Raw genomic sequence first — 24,823 nt, 5'->3', positions numbered from 1 at the left:
CTGTCTTTTCAAACCTACAGTAAAACCCAGTGTTCTATCACATAGAAATTTTATACCTGCCAGTCCATGTTCCTTCTTTCTCTCCTCTTATACAAATCAATTTTTTTGTTCAAAATCCTTTTATATTATTTTTTATGCATACAGTGTCTCCTTTGAACATCTTTAGCACCTCTGATCTCTACCTTCGATTAATCAGTTAACTATAGACTGCTCTTTGAGGTCTTTTACTTTCTAAAATATTCATTTAAAATACTGTATTATGGTATTTCATCTATTCATTTTACCTGTTCAATTTCATACATTTGTTTATTTGCTTTTATGTTTTCTTATTAAATTTAAATAATTGTAAATATTTTAATGAATTTCAGATATCAGAAAATTTCATTAGGAAACAGCCTTTTCTTTAGAAAGATTCATCTTCTGGACCTTTGTTTGACAATAAGAAAACATATTTTTTACTGCTATAATTTTGAATCACACTTTGCCATGCCCAAAAATTTGCTTCCTAAAGTATAATACTTCAGTCAGCCTATAAAATTCTTCCTTTCTCATACTTCTGCTACTACCTTTAAAGATAACTTAAAATTAGCCAGACCTGGTAGTGCATGCCTATAATCCCGTCGTTTGGGAGGCCAAAGTGGCAGGATCACTTCAGCCCAGGAGTTCCACACCCTGTTGCTACAAAAATAAAAAAAAATCAGTAAGGAGTGGTGTGTGCCTGTAATCCCCGCTACTTGGGAGGCTGAGGCAGGAGGATTACTTAATCCCAGGAGTTTGAGGCCAGCTTGGGCAACATAGCAAGACCATCCATGTCTCTTTAAAAAAGAATATATATATACACATATATGCACAAACATATATATAATTTTAAAATATATATAATTTTTTAAAATTATTTTTGTATTTCTTATCTCCCTGCCATAAGGAGTTATTGATTAAAGTTAATGTAGTACAAAATTTTATGAAATTTAAAAAATATTTACAGTGTTTTTAGAATGTTGTGTTTATTTGTGTATAAAATATTTGAAATCTCAAATGTTATTCCATGTTAAACTGCTTTAGTTTAATGGAACTTTGTAGAGAAACTTACATTATTTCTTCCCAGATTTAACATTTAGTATTAAATGTGTTGATTAATTATAGCAGTATTCTTGGTTACTTGCTAGTTGACTTTTCAAGATAGAACAGTATCATTTCTGAGGTTATGATGGTTAAGGATTTATTCCTTAAGTTGTCTTTTTTATTACCTCCTGGATAGTAGGCATGAGCATGATTGTATTCTAGCTTATCAGTTATTTTTACATCTATTGTAGTTATTGCAGTGTTAGTAGTACCTTAGATTTGTGAAATAAACTAACTCTGATGATATTAAATAGTGATATTTTATATAATAATTATCAATTTATATCAGTAAGCAGAAAAGAGTATGTTTTAGTACCTATTTGTAAGTAGCACTGTGATAGGGAATATCAAAACAAAACTTTACTCCTGTCTTAGGAGTTTGTTATTTTCTAATTCTTTAAATTTCTTTAATTGAATCTGCTATACTTACATCAGTGTTTCTTAACATAGTAAATAGACATCTCAGGGCCCAGAGACCATTTCAAGGTGTCCATGAGGTCAAAACTATTTTTATCATAATATTGAGATGTTACTTGACTTTTTTACTATGTTGACATTTACAATGATGGTGCAAAAATAGTGATGGGTAGAACTTCTGGACCCGAAGGCCATGGAAACGAACTGTATTGATATGATTGTATTCTTCACTGCCACGCGCTTGAAGTTAAAAAAAAAAATGCTAGTTTAACTTTAAGAATGTTCTTGAAGCGATAAAATTAATTTTATGAAAACTCCCCTTTTGAACGCATGTTCTTTGAATATTACTGTGTGTAACAAAATGGGAAGTACACATAAAACACTTTTGCTGCATACAAAAAGTATAGTGTTTGTCTGGAGGAAAAATAACTGCTGTGTTTTGAGATGTGAGCTGAGTTAGCCTTTTACCCCCATGAAATGTCATTTTTATGGTAAAGTACAAATGAAAAACTACAGTTGTCAAACTTGGATATTTGGCAAATACTCCTAATCATGTTTTAAATGAGTCTGTCACTTTAAGGAAAACAACAATACTTGTTGCCGATGATAGTTAAGCTTTCAAGCACAAATTAGAATTTTGAAACTTGTTTGCCTAGGCTTGACAGCTTTCCAGTACTTAAAGACTTTTTGGATGAAATCAGTGGTGAGATTAATGTATGTGATTTTTTGATACTGATATTTGTTACTTAATTTCCAATATGATAACTATCAAGAAATATAGAGTTTATATAAAGTCCTTGGGAGTTCAGTACTTCATTGAGTCCTGAAAGCAAAACATTTAAAAACTGCTGATTTAGTTAGGTATTCTATTCACAGTTAGAGTTTTCACAACCTAAGCATCACACTCAACCCTACATATAACTAATAAGCAAATTAAACTAGAAAAGAATATTAGAAAAGAAAATTAGGCTGCATATGAGTAAGAAAGTTTTGAATTCTTCCACAAATATAATTTTCTTCTTTTGTTAATCAACTGGCTTAGATGTCATGTTGAACTTTTTGGGGTTGCATTGTGTTTACCATTTTTAATTATGTTAACATATTTTTTCCCTCCCCTGCTTTCTTTTTATTTCTCTCCCCTCTTTTCCTTTCACTGTTCATTTCTCCCTTCCTCCCTCTTTTTGCAATTGTTTTATAGGTGGAGTCTTTCATTTTGGATCAGGATGATTTGGAAAATCCAATGCTGGAAACAGCTTCCAAGTTGCTCTTATCAGGTACTGCTGATGGTGCAGACCTCAGGACAGTAGATCCAGAAACACAGGCTAGACTGGAAGCTTTACTAGAAGCTGCAGGTATGTACTCTACATAGTAATAAGTCTACCTTATTATGTAAAGTTGCACATCAATCTAATAAAAGCTCTTGTTGTAGAATGATAATGGGTATTTAGAATGATACTATTAATAAAGGTTAATTGATTACTTTCTACTGAATTACGTGGAGCATTTTACTAAAGCATATTGTAATTTTCATTACCAGAGTAAAATCCACGTGCTGCAGTTGACCTTATAGAGATTTCTTTTTCAGTTGAGTTTGATTATTCATGAATTATGTATTTGTGAATTTGCCTACCTGCAAAAATGCATTTTAACTTCAAAATCAGTACTAGTAGTCTTTCATAGGCATGTGTAAAGCGGTGAAACATTTCAATCACCCTACGTACATGCTTCCAGCAGAAGTTGAACAAAGTCATGCTCTACATTCTTGTTTCAACTCTCCTGCCATAAATAAGTGTCCTTTTGTGGCCTATTTAATGCCAGGTTTTACACATTTTTGTGATTTTTGTTGATGTTAATTTTTTAATTTTTTATTTTTGTGGGTACATAGTAGGTGTAAGTATTTGTAGGATACATGAGATATTTTGATACAGGCATGCAATACATAATCACATCAGGGTAAATGGGCTATCCATCACCTCAAGCATTTATCCTTTGTGTTACAAACAACCCAGTTATATTATTTTAGTTATATTTAAATGTACAATTAAATTATTTTTGACCATAGCCACTCTGTTGTGCTAGCACATACTAGGTCTTATTCATTTTTTCTAACTATTTTTTTTTTTTTTTGGTACTCATTAACCATCCCCACTTCCCCACCCGCACTGCCCCAACTACCCTCCCCAGCCTCTGGTAATCATCCTTCTACTCTATCTTGGCTATTGTGCATAGTGCTGCAATTAACATGGGAATGCAGATACCTCTTCAATGTACTGATTTCCTTTCTTTTGGGTGTACACCTAAGAGTGGGATTGCTGGGTCATATGGTGGCTCTATTTTTACTTTTGGGAGGGACCTCCAAACTGTTCTCCATATGGTTGTATTAATTTACATTCTCACCAATAGTGTATGAGGATTCCCTTTGTCCACATCCTCTCCAGCATTTATCATTGCCTGTCTTTTGGCTAAGTCATTTTAACTGGTATGAAATGATATCTCATTGTAGTTTTGATTTGCATTTTTCTGATGATCAGTGATGTTGATACCTTTTCATATGTGTATTTGCCATTTATATGTCGTCTTTTGAGAAATGTCTGTTCACATCTTTGGTCCATTTTTGGATCAGATTATTAGATTTTTTTTATCCTATGGTTTGAGCTCCTTATGTATTCTGATTATTAATTCATTGTTAGCTGGGTAGTTTGCAAATATTTTCTCCCATTCTGTGGTTGTCACTTCAGTTTGTTGATTTTTTTTTTTTTTTTTTTTTTTTGCTGTTCAGTAGCTTTTTAACTTTATGTGATCCCACTTGTCCTTATTTGCTTTAGGAACCCATTCTTTTATGGTATATTACTCAAGAAATCTTTGTCCACTCTAATGTCCTGGGGAGTTTCCCCAATGTTTCCTTTTAGTAGTTTCATAGTAGAGGTCTTAGGTTTAGGTCTTGAATCCATTTTGATTCTATTTTTGTATATGGTGAAAGATCGGGGTCTAGTTTCATTCTTCTGAATATGGATATCCAGCTTTCCCAGCACCATTTATGGAAGAGACTGTTCTTTCCCCACTGTATGTTCTTGGCAACTTTGTCAAAAATGAGTTCGCTATACATGTATGGATTTATTCCTGGGCTTTCTATTGTATTCTGGTGGTCTGTATGTGTACTTTTATGCAACAATCATGCCATTTTGGTTACTATAACTCTGTAGTGTAATTTGAAATCAGGTAATGTGTTTCTAGTCTTGTTCTTTTTCCTCAGGATACCTTTGACTATTCTGGAACTTTTGAGGTTCCATGTAAATTTAGGATTGTGATATGGTTCAGCTCTGTGTCCCCACCCAAATCTTACCTTGAATTGTAATCCCCATTATCCCCATGTGTCAAGAGAGGAACCCAGTGGGAAGTGATTGGATCATGGGGACAGCTTGCCCCATGCTGTTCTTGTAATAGTGAATGAGTTCTCACAAGATCTGATTTATAAGGGGCTCTTCTCCTTCTGCCCCTCACACTTCTCTCTCCTGCTGCCATGTGAAGAAGGTCCTTGATCCTTCACGTTCTGCCATGATTGTAAGTTTCCTTAGGCCTCCTAGCCATGTGGAATTGTGAGTCAATTAAACTGCTTTTCTTTATAAATTACCCTGTCTCGGGTATTTATAGCAATGTGAAAACAGACCAATATAGCTTGCTTTTTCTATTTTTGTAAAGAATGTCATTAGTATTTTGATAGGAATTGCATTGAATCTGTAAGTTGCTTTGGGTAGTATGTACATTTTAACAGTATTGATTCTCCCAACCCATGAACATGGAATATTTTCCCATTTTTTTTGTGTGTCCTCTTCAATTTTTTGCATCAGTGTTTTATAGTTTCCATTGTAGAGATCTTTCATTTCTTTAAGTTCCCTCCTAGGTATTTTATTTTATTTGTAGCTATTTTAATGGCATTACTTTCTTGATTTGTTTTTCAGATTGTTGGTTCTTGGCATATAGACATGGTACTGAGTTTTGTATGTTGATTTGTTCCCTGCAACTTTACTGAATTTATCAGTTTTAATTTTTTTTGGTGAAGTCTTTAGGTTTTTCCAAATACAAGATTATATTATCTGCAAGCAAGGATAATTTGACTTCTTCTTTATCAGTTTGGTTGTCTGTTTCTTTCTCTTGTCTGATTGCTCTGGCTAGGACTTGCAGTACTGTGTTGAATAGAAGTAGTGAAAGTGGGCATCCTTATCTTGTTCCAGTTCTCGGGGGGATGCTTTCAACTTTTTCCCATTTAATATAATGTTGGCTGTTGGTTTGTCATAGATGGCTTTTATTACCTTGAGATATGTCCCTTCTATGCCAATTTTGCTAAAGGTTTTAATCATAAAGGGATGGCTGGATTTCATCAAATGCCTTTTCTGCATCATTGAGATGATCATATGATTTTTGTTTTTAATTCCTTTTATATGATGTATCACATTTATTGACTTGCATGTATTAAACCATCCCTACATTCCTTGGTATACCCATTTGATTAAGATATATTATCTTTTTGCTATGCTGTTGGATTCTGTTAGCTAGTATTTTGTTGAGGATTTGTGCATCTATGTTCATCAGGGATCTGTAGTTTTCTTCCTTCCTTCCTTCTCCCCTCTCCTCCCCTTCCTTCCCTCTCTTTTCCCTCTCCCCTTCCCTCCCCTCCCCTCCTTTCCTTTCTTGGTTTCAGTGTTACGGTGATACTGACTTCGTAGAATGATTTAGGGAGGATTCCCATTTACCCTGTGGGTTCTGCTGAAGAAAGTTTGTGCCCAGTTGAAATTATTATAAAATTCAGTTGGAAGCTTTTTTCATCCTTTGACCCCTCCCTAATTCTGCTTGCTGCCTTCCCTGAGGGCCTCTATCAGATGCAGTCAGGGATGGCTTCCCTGGGCTCAAGTTGGAGACTGGGTGTGCTTGCAAGGCTCTTCCCGCTGCTGCTTCTACCTTTATATTTCATGTGGCTCCTTATATTCATTTTTGTTATAGGTGAGGTTAAATCCTTCTCCCGTGATCTGGATTTTCAGATTCCCCAGTGAACATGTGTGTTTGGAGATACATACTCCCTCTCATACTTTGGGAACTCAGTTATTTTACTGTCTCGCAGAATTTGCAGCGATGTGCCCCTTCTTTCAGAGAATCTGTGAATTCTTTTGGTTTTCCTGGTAATGTTCCTGCTGTGGTTCTTAGAGCCAGAGTTTGTGGTGTGAGTCTCCACATGCTATTCTGCCCATCCAAGTGAGAGCTGCATGTTACCCTGTTTCCTCTTCTCTCTGCCATCTTTCTTTCTAAGTCCAATGTTTCTTTGTTGATTTTCTCTGTGGAAGATCTGTCCAATGCTGAAAGTGGAGTGTTAAAGTCTACAGCTATTTTTATATTGGGGTTCTATCTTTCCCTTTAGCTCTAGTATTTGCTTTATATAGCTTGTTGTCCCAGTGTTAGGTGCATATGTATTTAAAATTGTTATATCCTCTTGCTTAATTGACCCCTTTGTCATTATGTAATGATCTTTGTCTCTTATATTTTTGTGTTGAAATCTATTTTGTGCAATCTAAGTATAGCTACTCTTGCTCTTTTTTTGGTTTCCAGTGGCCTGGAATTTCTTTTTCAATCCCTTTATTTTCACTCTGTGTGTATCTTTATAGGTAAAGTGTGTTTTTTGTAGGCAACAGGTCATTGGGTCTTGTTTTTTATTCATTCAGCCTCTGCATATTTTTTAATGGTAGTCCTTTAAGTCCATTTATGTTTAGTGTTGTTATTGACAAGTGAAGACTTACTCCTGTCATTTTGTTATTTGTTTTCAAGTTGTTTTGTAGTGTTATCTTCCTTCTTCCTGCCTTTTAGTGAAAGTGATTTTCTCTGGTGATATGCTTTAATTTTTTGCTTTTTATTTTTTGTATCCATTGTATGTTTTTTGATTTGAGGTTACCATGAGGCTTGCAAATACTATCTTATAACCAATTATTTTAAGCTGATAACAGCCTAACACCACTTCCATAAACAAATTTAACAAGCTAAAAGAAAACCAATGATTCTACACCTTAAGTTTGTCCCCTTACTTTTTAACTTTTTGTCATTTCTATTTATATCTTACTGTGCTGCATATGTCTTGAAAAGTTGTTGTAGTTATTATTTTTGATTGATTAATCTTTTAGTGCTTCTACTTAAGGTAAGAGTTAACATACCACAGTTACAGTGTTATAATATTCTGTGTACTTAATATCACCAGTCAGTTTTCTACCTTCAGATGATTTGTTTTTGCTCATTAACATTCTTTTCTTTCTGATTGAAGAAATCTCTTTAGTGTTTCTTGTAGGACAGAAGTGTCGATGATGAAATCTCTTAACTTTTGTTTGGGAAAGTCCCTCTTTCTCCTTCATGTTAAAGGGATATATTTGCCAGATGTACTATTATAGGATAAAATTTTTTTGCCTTCAACATTTTATGTCATGCCACTGTCTCCTGGGCTATAAGGTTTCCACTGAAAAGTCTGCTGCTAGATGTATTGGAGCCCCATTGTATGTTATTTGTGTCTTTTTCTCTTGCTGCTTTTAGGATCCTTACCTCCTTGACCTTTGGAAATTTGATTATTAAGTGCCTTGGGGTAGTCGTCTTTGGGTTAAATCTGCTTAGTGTTCTGTAGCCTTCTTGTACTTAAATTTTGGTATCGTTCTCTAGGTTTGGGAAGTTCTCTGTTACTATACCTTTACCCTATAAACTTTCTACCCCATCTCTTTCTTTACCTCCTCTTTAAGTCCAATAACTTTTAGATTTGCCATTTTCAGACTGTTTTCTGTATCTTGTAGGCATGCTTCTTTCTTTTTTATTCTTTTTTTTTTTTGTCTGCTTTGACTGTGTATTTTCAAATAGACTGTCTGTAAGCTCACTAATTCTTCTGCTTGATCAATTCTGCTATTAAGAGACTCTGATGCATTCTTCACTGTGTCTGTTACATTTTTCAGCTCCAATATTGCTGTTTGATTCTTTTCAGTTATTTCAATCTCTGTGTTAAATTTATCTGATAGAATTCTGATTTCCTTCCCTGTGTTATCTTTTTTTCTTTGAGTGTCCTTAATACTATTTTGGTTTTTCTTTCTGAAAGGTCACATATCTCTGTTTCTCCAGAATTGGTCCCTGGTGCCTTATATAGTTCATTTGGTGAGGTCATGTTTTCCTTGATGGTCGTGATCCTTGTAGATGTTTGTTGGTGTCTGGGCACTGAAGAATTAGGTATTTATTATAGTCTTCACAGTCTGTGCTTGTTTGTACCTGTCCTTCTTTGGAAGGCTTTCTAAGTATTCGCAGCGACTTGGGTATTGTGATCTAAGCCATGTCTGCATTGGGGAGCACCCCAATCCCAGTATTGCTATGATTTTTACGGATTCATAGAGGTACCACCTTGGTGGTTTTATGTAAGATCTAGAAGAATTATCTGGATTACCAAGTAGAGACTATTGTTCTCTTTCTTTCTCCCAAACAAATGGAGTCTCTCTCTCTCTCTCTACTGAGCCACCTGGAGCTGGGGTTGGGGTGACACAAGTACCCCTGGGGCCCCCACCACTGGGACTGTGCTAGGTGTGACTTGAAGCCAGCAGAGCACTGGGTCTCATTCAATGCCCGTTGTGACCGCTACCTGGCTACCACCTATGTTTGCTGAAGGCCCTAGGGCTCTACAGTCAGCAGGTGGCGAAGCCAGCCAGACTTGTTTTTTTCCCCTTCAGGATGGCAAGTTCCCCTAGGCCCTAAGCTAGTCCAGAGATGCCATCTGGAAGCCAGAGACTGAGGTCAAAAACCTTAGAAATCTATCTGATATTCTATTGTACTATGTCTTAGCTGGCACTCAAACCACGATATACAGTCCTTCCCACTCTTCCTCTTTCCACAGGTAAGGAGTCTGAGTCCATGGCCACCACCACCAGAGGCCCACAGGGAGTACTGCCAGGCTACCGCCAATGTGTAGTTAAGGCCCAAGGGTTCTTCAGTCAGCTTGTGATGAAAGCTGCCAGGCCTGAGACTCACCCTTCAGAACAGTGGGCCCCCTCTCTACCAGGACAGCTCCAGAAATGTCGTCTAAGTGCCAAGCCTTGGAATAGGAGACCCCAAGAGTCCGCTTTCTACTCAGCACCCCCGCCGCACCCCAACTGTGCTCTCACTGTTGCCACCATAGCTGGGAATGTGCTGGTTTTCACATGAAGCTGGCACATCCCAGTCTCAACCTAGGCAGGTGGCATACTACTTGGGTGTCACTGCTGGTTCTTCAGGGCCCAAGGGCTCTTTAGTCAGTAGGTGATGGATCCTTCCAGGGATGGATTCTTTTCTTCAAGGGAGCAGGTTCCCTTCTGGCACAGGTTGTGTGTAGAAAAGTTGTCCAGGAACTAGGGCCTGGAATGGAGGCCTCACGAATCTGACTGGTGCCCTATCCTACTCTGGCTAAGTTTGTATCCAAGATGCAAGACCAAGTTGTCTCTGCTCTTTTCTGTCAAGCAGAAGGAAGGGGTCTCTTTTGGAGCCTTAAGCTGTGCTGCCTGAGGTTGGGAGAGGGGTGACTCAAGCACTCCCTTAGCCGCCCAAGTGGTGGCTCAGGAAGTTACCTGCTCCCCTTCCCCCATCCAGTGACTCCAAGTCCATCTTGGCACTAGGACTTGCCTAGGAATTGCAGTCCTGTGGCTTAGACTGCCCCTCAACTTCACTTAGGGCCCCAGAGCACTACAGCCCGTGGTGACAGGGCTTGCTGGAAGTCAAACTTGGACTGCTGGGATGGACAATTCCCTTGTGACTAGGGCTGGTCCAAATGCTCCCTCCACGAGCAGGCCTCAACTGAGTTCAGCCTGTTTCTGCTCTCCGCTGTGACAGGGCAGCACTGAGTTCAATGCAAAGGCTCACAGTTGCTGTACTCTCCCTCTTACAGTTGCACAGTTCTTTGCACCATGTGGGGAGCTGCTAGTGGATTAGGGAGGGGTGTCATTGGCAATTCAAAACTGTCTTTTCTACCCTCTTTAATGCCTATTTCAGCAATATGAAGTCAAAACCAGGCGCTGTGTGTGCTCACCTGATTTTGGGTTCGTATGAAGATGCTCACTTTGTGTAGATAGTTGCCAAACTTGGGGAGGGGTGGGGAGATCACTAGAGCCCCCTATTCAGCCATCTTACTCCATCTATCTTGGTGGCGAAGCCAGCCAGACTTGTTTTTTCCCCTTCAGGGTGGCAAGTTCCCCTAGGCCCTGAGCTGTCCAGAGATACCATCTGGGAGCCAGGGACTGAGGTCAAAAACCATTCGAAATCTGTCTGATATTATATTGTACTGTGTCTTAGCTAGCACTCAGACCATGATGTACAGTCCCTCCCACTCACTGTTTAAAATGGCACCCAAGCAGAGTGCTGTCTAGTGTTCTTAAGTGGAAAAAATATGTTTTAGGTTCAGGCATGAGTTTTACTGCTGTTGGCTGTGAGTTAAATGTTAATGAATCAACAACATATATTAAATAAGTTATATTTTACACCATGGAATGCCATGCAGCCATAAAAAAGAATAAAATCATGTCCTTTGCAGTAACATGGATGCAGCTGGAGCCCATTATCCTAAGTGAATTAATGCAGGAACAAAAAACCAAATGCCACGTTCTTTCTTATAAGTGGCAGCTGAACATTGAGTACACATAGACACTAAGAAGGGAACAGTAGACACCAGGGCCTACTTGAGAATGGGAGGAAGGTGAGAATTGAAAAGTTCCTTATCGGATTCTATGCTCATTACCTCGGTGATGAAATAATCTGTACCCTGAACCCCCACAACATGCAATTTACCCACATAACCAACTTGCATGTATACTTGCTGTACCTAAAATAAAAGTTGGAAGGACACACACAAAAAAGGTACATTTAAACAGAAACACACATAAAACAGGGTTATGTGCATTAATGACAATGCTGTGGCCAGGGGCTGCCTAACGCTGTATTTCTCCCAGGAGCAGTTGTTGAGTATAGTATTTGCTAATTCCGTGTTTCTAGCAACTTAACATAACTACTATGAATAACTGAATAATGAGAATTGACGATATATAATTTTCCCCACTTGTTTGTTAGAGACTGTAGGCTGAAACTTTCTCATGTGAATCATCGTGGTATTTTTGTGAAGTGGATCATTATGTTATCCCCATAGGAACAATGTTTTAATTAGGGAGTATACACACACACACACACACACACACACACAGATTTAGCGCTATATATCATATCTTAAATATAAGGAGGTGATAATGAAATATCTATAATCATTTTAAAGACATACATTTTCTTAGGTTTTGTAAAGTAGACATAAATACACTATGAACACTAATTGTTCATGGTTTAAGAACCCCAGTGCACTACCTATTATACATGCAATGTATGTAAACTGCTACTTTATTATTGCGTAAAAATATTATTGTTTCAGTAAACATCTTGTAATACAGTATTTAAATATTTGAAGGACTCATGGTTAAACTTGATTTCCATCCAAGGTAAAATTCTAGAATGGATTATTAAAAGGATCTTAACCAAATAGACTTGAAAACATAATAAGGGCATGTGCACAGTCCTGTCTTGGAGTATAGAAAACTATTTGTACAGAAGAGTAGAGACCTAATTTAGCATTTTCCAGCAATTTGACATTGCTCTAGAAGTTTATGAGAGAGAAATGCGGATTATGAAATTATTTAAAAATATGCCTCAGAGGAGCAGGGAATGTTTCTCCTGAAGACAAGAAGACTTAGGTTAAATAAAGTGTTCTTCAAATGCTTAAAAGACTGTCATATAGATTTGTTTTCTGTGGCCCCAAGAGGCACAACAAGATTCAAAGATATTACATGGAAGTAGATTTTACATAAAAGCTGATTTTTGGAGATAAGGTACCTTTTCATATAATGCAAATAGTTGCTTCGTTTTTCTAAGTTGTGTAATTATTTCTATTTTTTATATTTTCTTTATGGTAGCTAACAAGCTAGCATTCCCCCTACTTCCCTTCCTTTCTTTCTCCACCTCTTTCACTTTTCGTCTCCCTCACTCCTTTATTTCCTTCCCTGTTTAAATGGAAATTTCCACATACAAATCTAAGAGAAGAGCGTAATGAAACCTCTGTATGTTTATCCATCATCCGGCTTCAGCAGTCTTCAGTGTACAGGCAGTCTTTTTTCATATCTGCCTATTATCACCTTGCTGACATCTCCACCTATGTTAATTTAAAGCAAATCTAAGTACCATACCATTTCATATATAAATATTTTAGTATGTATCTGTAAATTAAGAGTGTTTAAAAAGAAATATAGCCATAATACTATTTCAGATTTAAAGGAAAAAAAAGGAATTCCTTAATATTGCCAGTATCCTGTCAGTGTTGAGATTTGTTCAATTATTTTCTTTTTACAGTTGTTTTAAATCAGGATCCAAACAAGGTTTACATAGTTTTAATGTTAATTATTTTTCTTAAATATATACACATACTATGTACCCATAAAATTAAAAATTTAAAAAAATTGTCTTAAGTTTAATCATAACAGTTCTCTTTTTTTTTTTTTTTCTGTTTATTTGTTGAAGAAATAGTCACTTCTCTCAGTTTATGGATTGTGCCAGTTGTGCTTTTGTGTGTTGTATTTCCTATTTTAGATCCAGATAGTTGATCAGATTCAAATTTATTCTGATTTTGGCAAGAATAGACATTCATAATGCTGTGTATTTCCTTATATATCACATAGGCCCTGTCTGGTTGGTTCTCTTTTTGTGATGTTGAGATTGAACAAGGTTTAGGTATCCAATATGTTTCTTGAGAAAGGATGCTTGAGAGGTAAAATTTTTTAGACCGTCTGAAAATGCCTTTCTTACTATCCTCATACTTGATAGTTTAGCTAGGTATAGAGTTCCAGTTTAAAAAATCGCTCTCAGGCCTTTAAAGTTACTAAACTTCTGGTGTTGCCACACTTATTTATGACTTAACCCTGTCTCTGTACCATTTGTCCCTGTTCTCCTTCTCCAAAGCTTTATAATTTTGGCATTATAAAATTTCAGTCTCATTTTCAATACTTTGGTTGGCTTTTCATATTTAAGATTTTCTTCAGATGTCTGGTGATCCTTGGGTTCTGTTTTTAGTCTAGCAATGCCATAAAAAGCTAAATTGGAAAGTCTGGATGCATGTTTTGTTGGTGCATTTTACTATACAGCATGGATTAGTTTTCTATTGCAGCATAACAATTTACCATAAATATAGTGGTGTGAAACAACACCCATTTATTATCTCTTAAATTTCTGTGAGCCAGACATCTGGGGACAGTGTGACTGGATTCTCTTGCTTATGGTCTCAAGGCTGAAATCAGCTATCCTATGTTCCTTATCTGTAGGCTGTGGGTGAACATTTACTTCCAAATTTATTGTTTTTGGTAGCAGGATTTAGTTCCTTGCAATTGTAGAATCAAGATCCTGATTTTTTTATGGGCTGTCATCTCCATAAGGTTGCCCACATTCTTTGACATGTGGCACCCTCCATCTTTAAGTCAGCAGTGACAAGTAGAATCCTTCTTGTGCTTTTAATCTCTGGCTTCCTTATCTCCAACCAGCCAAAGAAATGTCTGCCTTTCACAAGCGCATTTGATTGGGTCAGGCCCACCAGGTTAACTTCGCTGTCTTTAAGTCAACAATGCCATGTAATATAACTTAATTTTGGGAGTAAAATTTGTCAAATTCACAGTCCCTAGATTGTAGGATGTGTACGTCAGGGACAGGTAACCTTGGGATCATTTTATTAGATACACACCTGTCAGTGTTTATCTTCTGAATAATGAACCCAGCTACCATAATTCTGGGAGCTGACAGTGGGAATGGGGCTGAGGCTTTCACTACTTATCATGTAAACTTTCACTTAATGCTTTTATGTAGTACTTCATGTCATCCTCCTGTATACCTGATGTCTCCTAGTCCAGGGCCTTTCTAGTTTGGTTTCTTTAGAGAATAATCACCTGGGTGTTTAGTTTGGCAATGAAGACTCGTGTCTGATTACTCCTCGCAAGTGTTCGGCTGGTCTCCCTTTTTTCTAACCAAAACCTCACCCCTGTATCTGGTACATCTAATACCTGACTCCCGTTGGGCTAGTGGTCTGTTTTTCTTTTGATAGTGGTGTTTCAGTTTATTCTGTTCTATAAGTTAGTTACATCTCTGGTTTACTTTGTCTTTATACATTTTAGCTTATATATTTAGCTTATATACAAATTTTTCCTAGTTTTATCATAGAAGGAGTTTCTTTTGCATTTTAGCCCTCTGAGTAAGTTCTAAGAGGAAGATAATTATGCATTCAATTATCTTAAAATCAGATAATATTTAATAAGTTTAATAGTGTTAGTAATATTATTAATAGTTTTATTATGAAATAATAATATAAATAATATTTTAATGTGTCCTCTATCTGAATTTCTGTGGTTCTGTTGATTAAATGAGAGAATTTGGAAATAATAATCTGGTCATTTTGTTCTTTTTTTTTCTTTTGGAGAGAGTCTCGTTCTGTCTCCCAGGCTGGAGTGCAGTGGCACGATCTTGGCTCACTGCAACCTTCACCTCCTGGGTTCAAGCGATTCTACTGCCTCAGCCTCCCAAGTAGCTGGGACTATAGGCGCACACCACCACGTCCAGCTAATTTTGTGTATTTTTAGTAGAGATGGGGTTTTACCATGTTGCCCAGGCTGGTCTCGAACTCCTGAGCTCAGGAAATCCACCTGCCAAGTAGTAGGATTACAAGCATAAGCCACTGCACCCAGACCTTTTCTGTTTTTTGATCTTCACTTTAATATTCAATAGCTGGAGAAGACCAGAAAAAAATAGAATCACCATAATTCAGGGTAGCTAGAATTAGTTTTTGATTACTGTTAATTAATTTGAAAGATTACCATCTCTGTCTTTGGTTTCTTCCTAGTTATCTTCATTAAAATAGTTATCTTTACTTATGAAGATACAAGAAGTTCATAAAGATTTAAAGTGAGATTTTCTTTTGTTTTTTCTTTTTGAAACAATGGTTAGTTTTTACTGAGCCAGATCTGTCCTCTTGCCTAGTTCCTGTTGCTATCACTGACAAATATTTGTTGTATAGTGATCTTGGATGGCTGAAAAATTGGAGCTAATTTTTTTCATGTGGAAATTCTTCTGTGATCTTGATCTCAATAGTGCCTTCATATATTTAACCAAAAGAAGATCTATTAAATATTGTAGTAGATTCAGAATATAGTATGACTTTTAATATTAGTGACATAAATTATCAGACCAAGACAATTTTTATTCTTTGTACATCTTAATTGTAGCCGATATGAAATTTGACTACTCTGAACATTTTTTATGGCTATAATCATAAAGGCTTCTTGGCAGATTTATTTTTGGTTTTGTGAGATATAACATTTGATATGTTAGTTTTTTTATTAAAGAAAAGCATAAAAATATACCTAAAAGTACTAATCTAAAAATCATTCAGGACAGCAAAAGAAAAAAATATTTTAAAGGCAAAGATGGTTAATAACCACCTGTGTGAGACCTAATTGTTGCTTTTGCAGATATCTCTATAAAGCATGCTTACCCCTAACCTTTTTATTCTAACTTGGTGCTTAATCTAGGCTGCCTACTTTATTATAAAGTGCACTATAAAAGTATACACTTTCAGAACTTTAAACATGAAACTTATGTGATATTATTGAACACCTTTCACTGTTATGTACTTATCTGTGCAGATATGTTTAATACCAAGTGAGTGGTCCTTTTTGTTTTAGTTAACGAGTTTGTTATAAAACCTATAATAGCCTTTCTTTAATGTGCATCGGAATCATATGGGGATCTTTTTTAAAATGCAGGTTTTGGATCAGTACATCATAGGGCCTGAGATTCTGCATTTCTGACAAGCTCCCAAGCGATAGCAGTGCTTCTATTCAGTGGACCACATGTTGGATAGCAGGGTTCTGTAATATCCATCATAACATTAGAGGTAAAGGTTTTTAATCCTAGCTGTTTATCAGAATTGCCTTAGAGCCTTTAAAATATGTAGATGCCAGGCCCTGCTTTCTACTTACTGAATTGGATCCCCAGATGTAGAAAAGCTCAGCATCTATATATTTGAAAAGCACTACAGGGGGCTGGATCACACCTGTAAACCTAGCCCTTTGGGAGGCCGAGGCATGTGGATGACTTAAATCAGGAGTTCAAGACCAACTTGGGCAACATAGTGAGACCGTGTCTCTACCAAAAAGCCAAAACAAAACAAAACATAAAACAATTAGCCAGGCATGATGACCTGTGCCTGGTCCCAGGTGCTCAAGAGGCCAAAGTGGGGGATCACTTGAGCCCGGGAGGTCGAGACTGCAGTGAACCATGATCATGCCACTGTACTTCAGCTTGGGCAACCGAGTGAGACCCTATCTTAAAAAAAAAGCAAAAACAGTACCACAAGTGATGCTGATGGGCAGCTTCTATTAAGCACCACTGAATTAAAATAATAAAGGTTAGGGGTAAGAATGCTTCATGCTTTATAGGGATATCTGAAAGAGCAACAGTTAAGTTTCATGCAGATGGTTACTAACCATCTCTGCTTTTGAATTTTTTTTTTTTTTTTTTTTTTTTAGTTTTGCAGTTCTGAATGGTTTTCAGATTAGTACTTTCAGATGATTTAAGTATATGTGGTAAGTTGTAGACATAATTCATTTATAGCTTATTTTTATATATAGTCTAGAATGCCTTTTTAGGCCATATTTTGTTCACAGGTGATAGCCTAGTAAACATTCTTAAGCAAAATTGGACATTGGCCCGATGCAGTGGTTTACACCTGTAATTGGGAGCACTTTGGGAGGCTGAGGTGGGAGGATCACTTGAGATTAGGAGATCTAAACTACCCTACACAACATAATGAGACCCTACCTCTACAAGAAAGTTTAAAAATTAGCTGGGTGTCCTCCTGTGGTGGCTCACACCTATAATCTCAGTACTTTGGGATGCTGAGGCAGGAGGATTCCTTATGCCCAGGAGTTCAAGAGCAGCCTTGGCAATGTAGTGGGACCCCGATTCCTCCAAAAAGTAAAATAATTAGCCAAGCATGATAGTACACACCTGTAGTCCCAGCTACTTGGGAGCCTGAGGCAGGAAGATTTTGAACCCAGGATGCTGAGGCTGCAGTAAACTGTAATTGTGCCATGCACCCAGCCTGGGTAACAGAGCGAGACCCTGTCTAAATAAAAAAAAGAAGAAGAAAGAAAAATTAGCCTAGTGTGGTGGTGTGAGCCTATAGTTCCAGCTACTGGGAGGCTGAGTTGGGCGGATCACTTGAGCCCAAGAGTTCAAGACTGCAGTGAACTATGACCATGCCACTGTACTCCAGCTTGGGTGACAGAATAAGATCCTGTCTCGAAAAAAAATAATATTAATTTAAAAAAATAAAATGTAGACATTTAACAAATCATAGAGATGGTGCTAGCTTCTGGCACTACTGGCGTCAATGAGTCAAAAATAATTTTATCAGGACTCTGTCCCCTTCTCTTTCTGTGTCTCTGTTCTCCTCTATGTTGACTTTATTTTGGGCAGTCTTTTTCTGTATGTGGTGACAAAAGTGGCTAAATAGCTTATGACTCACATCTTACCAATTTAGCAACCTTTGAATATACGTTCTTTCAAAGATATGACAGAGTCTAATTGTCCCATCATAGGCTAAAGGCCCATTTCTGGCACCAGAGGGTCACAGGATCAAGTACCTATGAACCACATGGAATGAATAAGATTATTAGAAAACTGGAGAAGAGTGATTCCTCAAAAGATGCTGGGCAGCCGATATATATGTCTACTCTACCATTTGGAGGTTATTTGTTAACATACACAGTATAGCTTTAAGTAACTTGAATTTTGCTTTGTTTCTCCCTTTTGGGTGTGTCCATATTGGTGCGAAAATAATATAATAGGAATAGGCAAATTGTCCACGGCTGATGGTAAAGCCTTTGCAGATCCTGAAGTACTCCGGAGGTTGACATCGTCTGTTAGTTGTGCGTTGGATGAAGCTGCTGCTGCACTTACCCGTATGAGAGCTGAAAGCACAGCAAATGCAGGGCAGTCGGACAAGTAAGTATATTTTTGCTGCAACCAGTATGAAATCATTTTCTTAAAAATAATAGCAAATAGCTAACATTTACTGAGCATTTATTTTGTGCCTGGCTGGCACTGTGCTAACCACTTGACATCTGATGTCTTATTTAGATTCACAAAAACTTTATATGGTATAGATTTTGTTTTTACTCTAATTTTACAGATAAAAAGTTAAAGAGAGGTGAGTAACTTAAGATCAAATAGATAATAAGTGGCAGAGCACCAGTGTCTTTCTGACTCCAAGACTGAGGCCTAGTCAATATGTTATAAAAGACTTTTTGCTTATTTAGAATTTTTTTTTTTTTAATGTGTTGGTGACAAGTAAATGTTTTACAATTAGGCCATTTTCCAGTTCATTTGCATAGTTCTGAAAATTTTAAAGGGTGAGGCTTTTATTTGTTTATTTGCTTTATGAAGTCTTAAAGGAAGTCATAGATCTAGTTCCTGTAACTTGAATGTGAGTCCAGGGACTTTATTATTTTATATCCTATAATTCCTTGTATACAGATAGCACTTTACAGTTAGTAAGGGCTCAGTAAATATTTTGTGACATGACATTTTAAGCTGTTCTGATGATGTTATACAATAAAAATCACACCATCTCATATATAAACATAATTATGGATGTATATTAAAAAATGGAAGCCAGGCACGGTGGCTCACGCCTGCAATCTCAACACTTTGGAGGCCGAGACGGGCGGATCACCTGAGGTCAGGAGTTCAAGACCAGCCTGACCAACATGGAGAAACCCCATCTCTATTAAAATACAAAAATTAGCCAGGTGTGGTGGCGCATGCCTGCAATCCCAGCTACTCGGGAGGCTGAGGCGGGAGAATCACTTGAACCTGGGAGGTGGAGGTTGTGGTGAGCCGAGATTGCGCCATTGTACTTTAGCCTGGGCAATGAGAGCAAAATTCCGTCTCAAAAAAAAAAAAAAAAGAGTGACAAGAAAAATGGATAGATACTTCAAGGAAGCAACTAGAAAAGAATCATTAATACATGTTACCATTTTCAACCCTTGGTGGCTTCTTTTTGCCTCCTCTAATAAAATGAAGCCATTTTATTTATTTTAGCAATTGCCTTAAAACAATTGAGAACATCTGAATATTCTGTTATATTTGGGTTTAGAGAGTAAATTATAGCATTTAAGAATTCTCTTTTGTCTAATGGTGTTTTCATACAACATTTTTAAGAGTATAAAAGAGAAGTTATATAGTATTAACAAGGTCATGAATTTGCTGTTTCTCTTGGCTCTTTATTAGTGTTCATTCATTTAGATTTTTGTGTCTGTATTAACTTGCTTTACCATTCTTCTCGTAGGTTGACTCCCTTCTTTAGTTAACCTCGGTTTCTATTCCATAGTAAATGTTCGGTTTTACTAGCCTAAAATATTATTGGTTATCTCCAAATATTTTTTAATGTGGTGCCTGCTAAGATTGGCAAGAGAGAAAATTAAAAACACCTTGAAGGGTATACTAAAACCAGTTAAAGCAGGAAATAGAATACAAAAATAAAAAGTCACAGATTATTTTGCATTGAAAATACTGGAATTTAACAGAAAAAATATAACATATTTGTGACAATTATATTTATTCAACAAAATTTGAGAAAGATGGTAGACTTATGTGCAGTGAGTACTGTGTGCCACATTTTCATATTAGTTAAGGACAGTGCCATGTGCGAGGCTTGATATACCCTTTGCCCACAAGTTCTTAAGTTCAGCTGTTGCTAGAGTAGATCTTCTAAGGTTGTTTTAAAGCTGGTATACACACATGGAAATTGAATGAAAAATTCAAATGATAATGTAGATTAGGGTATATGCATAAAGAAGTGAAAGAGACGGAGACTACTTTAAAAGAGAGAAAAGGTACGCACTTATAGAGGAAATGTCTTACGGGAAGGATTTGTCCTAAACATGCTTAAAAATTATAGAGAGCATTGAGTCTAGGGACTGTCAGTGTCCTGTGAAATGGGAAATCAGAAGAGATGTTTAAAAGACAAATTTATTTAGTGCTGGTTGAGACCTTCACTTTTTGTAAGGGGAAAATACAATTAACATGTAAATAAAATATATAGTATGGCACATAATAAAATAATAACTATGGGAAAAATTTAAAGGAAAGTACTAAGGCAGTGGTTGGGTTGGAGGTTATCTTAGTTCATTTTCTGTTGCTTGTAACAGGATTCCTGAAACTGGGCAAGAAAAGGAATTTATTTCTTACATTTATGGAGGCTGAGAAGTCCATGGTCAAGGGGCTGCAATTGGTGAGAGCCTTCTTGCTGGCAGGGACTCTCTGCAGAGTCCTGAGGCAGCACAGGCCATCACAGGGCAAGTAGGCTAAGTGTGCTAGTTCAGGTTTCTCTTCCTTTTATAAAGCCTACCCAGTCTCACTCCATGATAGCTAATTAATTCATTTACCCATTAATCCATTAATTCATGAATGGATTAACCGATTCATGAAGACAAAGCCCCCATGACTCAGGCACCTCTTAAAGGCCCTACCTCTCAGTATTGCCACATTTGGAGTTAAATTTCACATGACTTTTGGAGAGGACAAAATGTAAACCATAGCAGAGGTCATGTTACATTTTGTAATAGCGTGGTCAGGGAAGTCCTCACTTAAAATGATGGCTTTCTAGGAAAGACCTGAAATAGGGAAGGGAGTGAGACATGTCTGAGAGAGGAGCTGTCTTGGCACAGGAAGAGCAAATGCAAATATTTGGAGGTTGGAGCTTATTTAGCATATGTGATGAATAGCAAGAAGACCAATGTGGCCGAAGTGGAAGGAATAAGGGTGAGAGAGTAGGAGATAAAGCCAGAGAAGTAAAAGGGAAGAGGAATACCTGCCACAGGGCAGATCTTGTAAGGATTTCATTCTGAGTAGAGGAATGATGTGTTCTACTTTTCTTTTCTTTTTTTTTTTTTTTGAGACAAAGTCTCGCTCTGTCACCCAAGCTGGAGTGCAGTGGTGCCATCCTGGCTCACTGCAACCTCTGCCTTGTGGGTTCAAGCGATTCTCCTGCCTCAGCCTCCTGAGTAGCTGGGACTAGAGGCACACACCGCCATGCCCAGCTAATTTTTTTGTATTTTTAGTAGAGACGGAGTTTCACTGTGTTAGCTAGGATGGTCTCGATCTCCTGACCTCGTGATCTCCCCGCCTCAGCCTCCCAAAGTGCTGGGATTACAGGCATGAGCCACCGTGCCTGGCCAACATGTTCTACTTCTCTTTACAAAAGATCTCTCTGGTTGCCTTGTTGAAAAGAACCTGAAGGACAGCAAGTAGTGTGAAGGCAAGGAGTCTGGTTAAGAGGCTTTGCCGTATCTGAGACAAAGATGTTGGTCTTAAATCTGGGTGATGGTAATAACAGAGGTATAGAAAAGTGATTATCTGTCGGTGCCTTTAGTATCTGAAGTGAAAGGGCCATACTTTAAGAGGGTAATAAAAGAATTGAGTTATATTTGAAATAAAAAGAATATTAATAGCCCTGGATTTAGTTTTAGGATTATTTTATACAAAAGTGAGAATCTTTAGAAATGTCTACAATTGGAATTGTTTTGGTAAGTTTATGGGGCATACACTTTTCTCTCAGTTTAATGTTTTGTTACTCCACTTTTTCCACTCTCATTTTGCTTGAGTTCAGCTTTTTCTTTGCCTGGATTTGAAACTTCTCCCAAAATTTGATTGTATGAGTAAATACTTCCAAAACAAAACTAAAAAAGGCTCATCAGTTATTCATTTATTAGTATTACATTCTCCCATCTTTTCTGTCTGATTTCCCTTTACTTGATGGAAGGACTCACATAGATCTTTACAATTAGTAGAAGTTTTGCCCAGTTTTTACTTTTTAATTAAATTTTATAAAAAATTTTCTACTAACGAAACAAAAGAAGCATAATTATGACCTGTTATTTGTGTGTGATTTCTATAAAATTTTATGTTTTAAAATTTTATGTTCTTTCTCCACTTACCAGTAAATTAGACTTTATCCTTCAGTTGCATAACTGAAAACATTTTGGAATATTGATAATTTTAATTCAGTGCCATTGATACGTAGATTGTAAAAAACTCAATGAATTCAATCATCTTTGGCTTTTTGTTATGAATCATACTGAAATAACCATCCTTGTTGAGCACTAATGTTAGCATTAGCCTATTCTCACTCTGCTATAAAGAACTACCTGAGACTGGGATAATTTATGAAGAGAAGAGGTTTAATTGACTCAAAGTTCCACAGGCTGAACAGGAAGCATAGCGGGGAGGTCTCAGAAAACTTACAATCATGGTGGAAGGCAAAGGGGAAGCAAGCATGTCTTACCATGGTGCAGCAGGAGAGAGAAAGAGAGCAAAGATCTTTTAAACAACCACAAATCTCATGAGAACTCACTCATTATCATGAGAACAGCAAGGGGGAAATCCGCTGCCATGATCTAATCACCTCCCACCAGGTCCCTCCCCCAACACTGGTGATTACAATTCAACATGAGATTTGGGTGGGGACATAAAGCCAAACCATATAACTATAGAGATTTGACATAAATATCCAATACTCTGGCTGGGTGTGGTTGTTCACATCTGTAATCCTAATGCTTGAGAGTCTGAAGCAGGAGGATTGCTTGAGGCCAGGAGTTTAAGGCTGCAGTGAGCTGATTGCATCACTGTACCCACTCCTGGGTGACAGAGCAAGACTCTGTTTCTAAACAGCAAAAAACAAAACAACCAAAAACAATATTTATGCTGTGCAATTTTTTAATATTCTTATATTCTGGTATTGTGATATTCTTTCCCTAATAGCCGCAGTTTGGCAGAAGCCTGTTCAGAAGGAGATGTAAATGCTGTGCGAAAGTTACTCATTGAAGGGCGAAGTGTAAATGAACACACAGAGGAAGGGGAGAGCCTCCTTTGTTTAGCTTGTTCTGCTGGATACTATGAGCTTGCACAGGTTCGTATTATCAAAATAAAGCTTGTTGTTTTTTATAAAACTGGCTTGCTTACTAAGGAAATAATAAAATAAATCTTTCCAACCATTTGGATTAATTCAACAAATAGTTTTGTTAGATAAATTTTGTGTGCTTATAGCTCTTTTACTACGACTAGGTAGACATTATATAAATACATGCATTCAAAATTTTTTGACGGTTATCATTTCTTAATATCTTTTTAAACTATTTTTCTCTCATAAGGTTTTGTTGGCAATGCATGCAAATGTGGAAGATAGGGGAATCAAAGGTGACATTACACCTTTAATGGCTGCTGCTAATGGAGGACATGTCAAAATTGTGAAGTTGCTGCTAGCTCATAAAGCAGATGTTAATGCACAGTCTTCAACAGGTCATGCATATTTCTTTTTCGGTTTTGCTAAGTAGTAACATCATTTGGTAATAGTGGTTTCGCATGAAGGTGATGTTTAGTGCTAATTTTTCAGTTCTCTTATTTCTTAGATGTGCTACATATTCTCATACATCTGTGTATGAATTTTGAAATATATAGAATATATTTTGAATGATATTCTTCCTATTTCGTTTATAAGGGCAATTGGCCTTTTAAGGTTCTTTAAGATAAAAGTAAAACACTGACTGACCCAGTTAGACGGACCACTCTCTTGGAAATTGAAAGGTGTGGGCTGTAGTGCTCAAACCCATGTTTCCAGTTTTTTAGGAGAGGAATGGTAAGATACGGAGAAAAAAAGATTGTGGAACAAAAGGATAGTCCATTGTTTCCTACTGTTACTAAATTGTGGCCCACAGAAAAAGTATTGTGAAAACATTGTGTCCTGAAGAATAGCATAACTTTAGTCTAAAATATATATATATGTATTTTCAAATTTGGTCCTAGATAGATTTGTGTAAAAGTTCTAAAATTTCATGGAAATATTTTGTGCATTTCCTTCATGCAGATTTTTCAAATTTATTAAATGTTTTTTAAGATCATGTTGTGATTTAAAGGGATTTTTAGAAACTCTTATTTTACCCAGAAGGTTGATTTTTCTTGTAATATGGGAAATTTTTATCAGCAGAAAAGTTTTAGAAATTATTGAATTCAATTTCAGATTTAGAAATTTGAATTTGATCAGTTAACTAGTATTTGAGGTTGTAATGAAAACATATATGATTAAAACGTATAGTATAAGGTATGTATATGATGAATAATTTTA

At 36.8% G+C, this 24,823-nt stretch overlaps 1 protein-coding gene across 6 annotated transcripts in view; it reads left to right on the top strand.

Annotated features, from left to right (window-relative positions):
* ANKRD17 (ankyrin repeat domain 17) overlaps positions 1-24,823 on the top strand; it is a 182,938-nt gene that overhangs the window by 78,577 nt on the left and 79,538 nt on the right. For all 6 annotated transcript variants that reach the window (XM_050790305.1, XM_050790304.1, XM_050790300.1 and 3 more), the window contains exons 2-5: positions 2,738-2,891; positions 18,489-18,645; positions 23,464-23,611; positions 23,853-24,000. In XM_050790305.1, the coding sequence (XP_050646262.1) occupies positions 2,738-2,891; positions 18,489-18,645; positions 23,464-23,611; positions 23,853-24,000 (607 nt within the window). The remainder of the gene's footprint in view (positions 1-2,737; positions 2,892-18,488; positions 18,646-23,463; positions 23,612-23,852; positions 24,001-24,823) is intronic.

Source organism: Macaca thibetana, chromosome 5 (genome assembly GCF_024542745.1).
Source record: "Macaca thibetana thibetana isolate TM-01 chromosome 5, ASM2454274v1, whole genome shotgun sequence".
Lineage (NCBI taxonomy): Eukaryota > Metazoa > Chordata > Mammalia > Primates > Cercopithecidae > Macaca > Macaca thibetana.
Note: the sequence above shows the minus strand (reverse complement) of the source record. Positions and strands in the feature narration are given on the sequence as shown.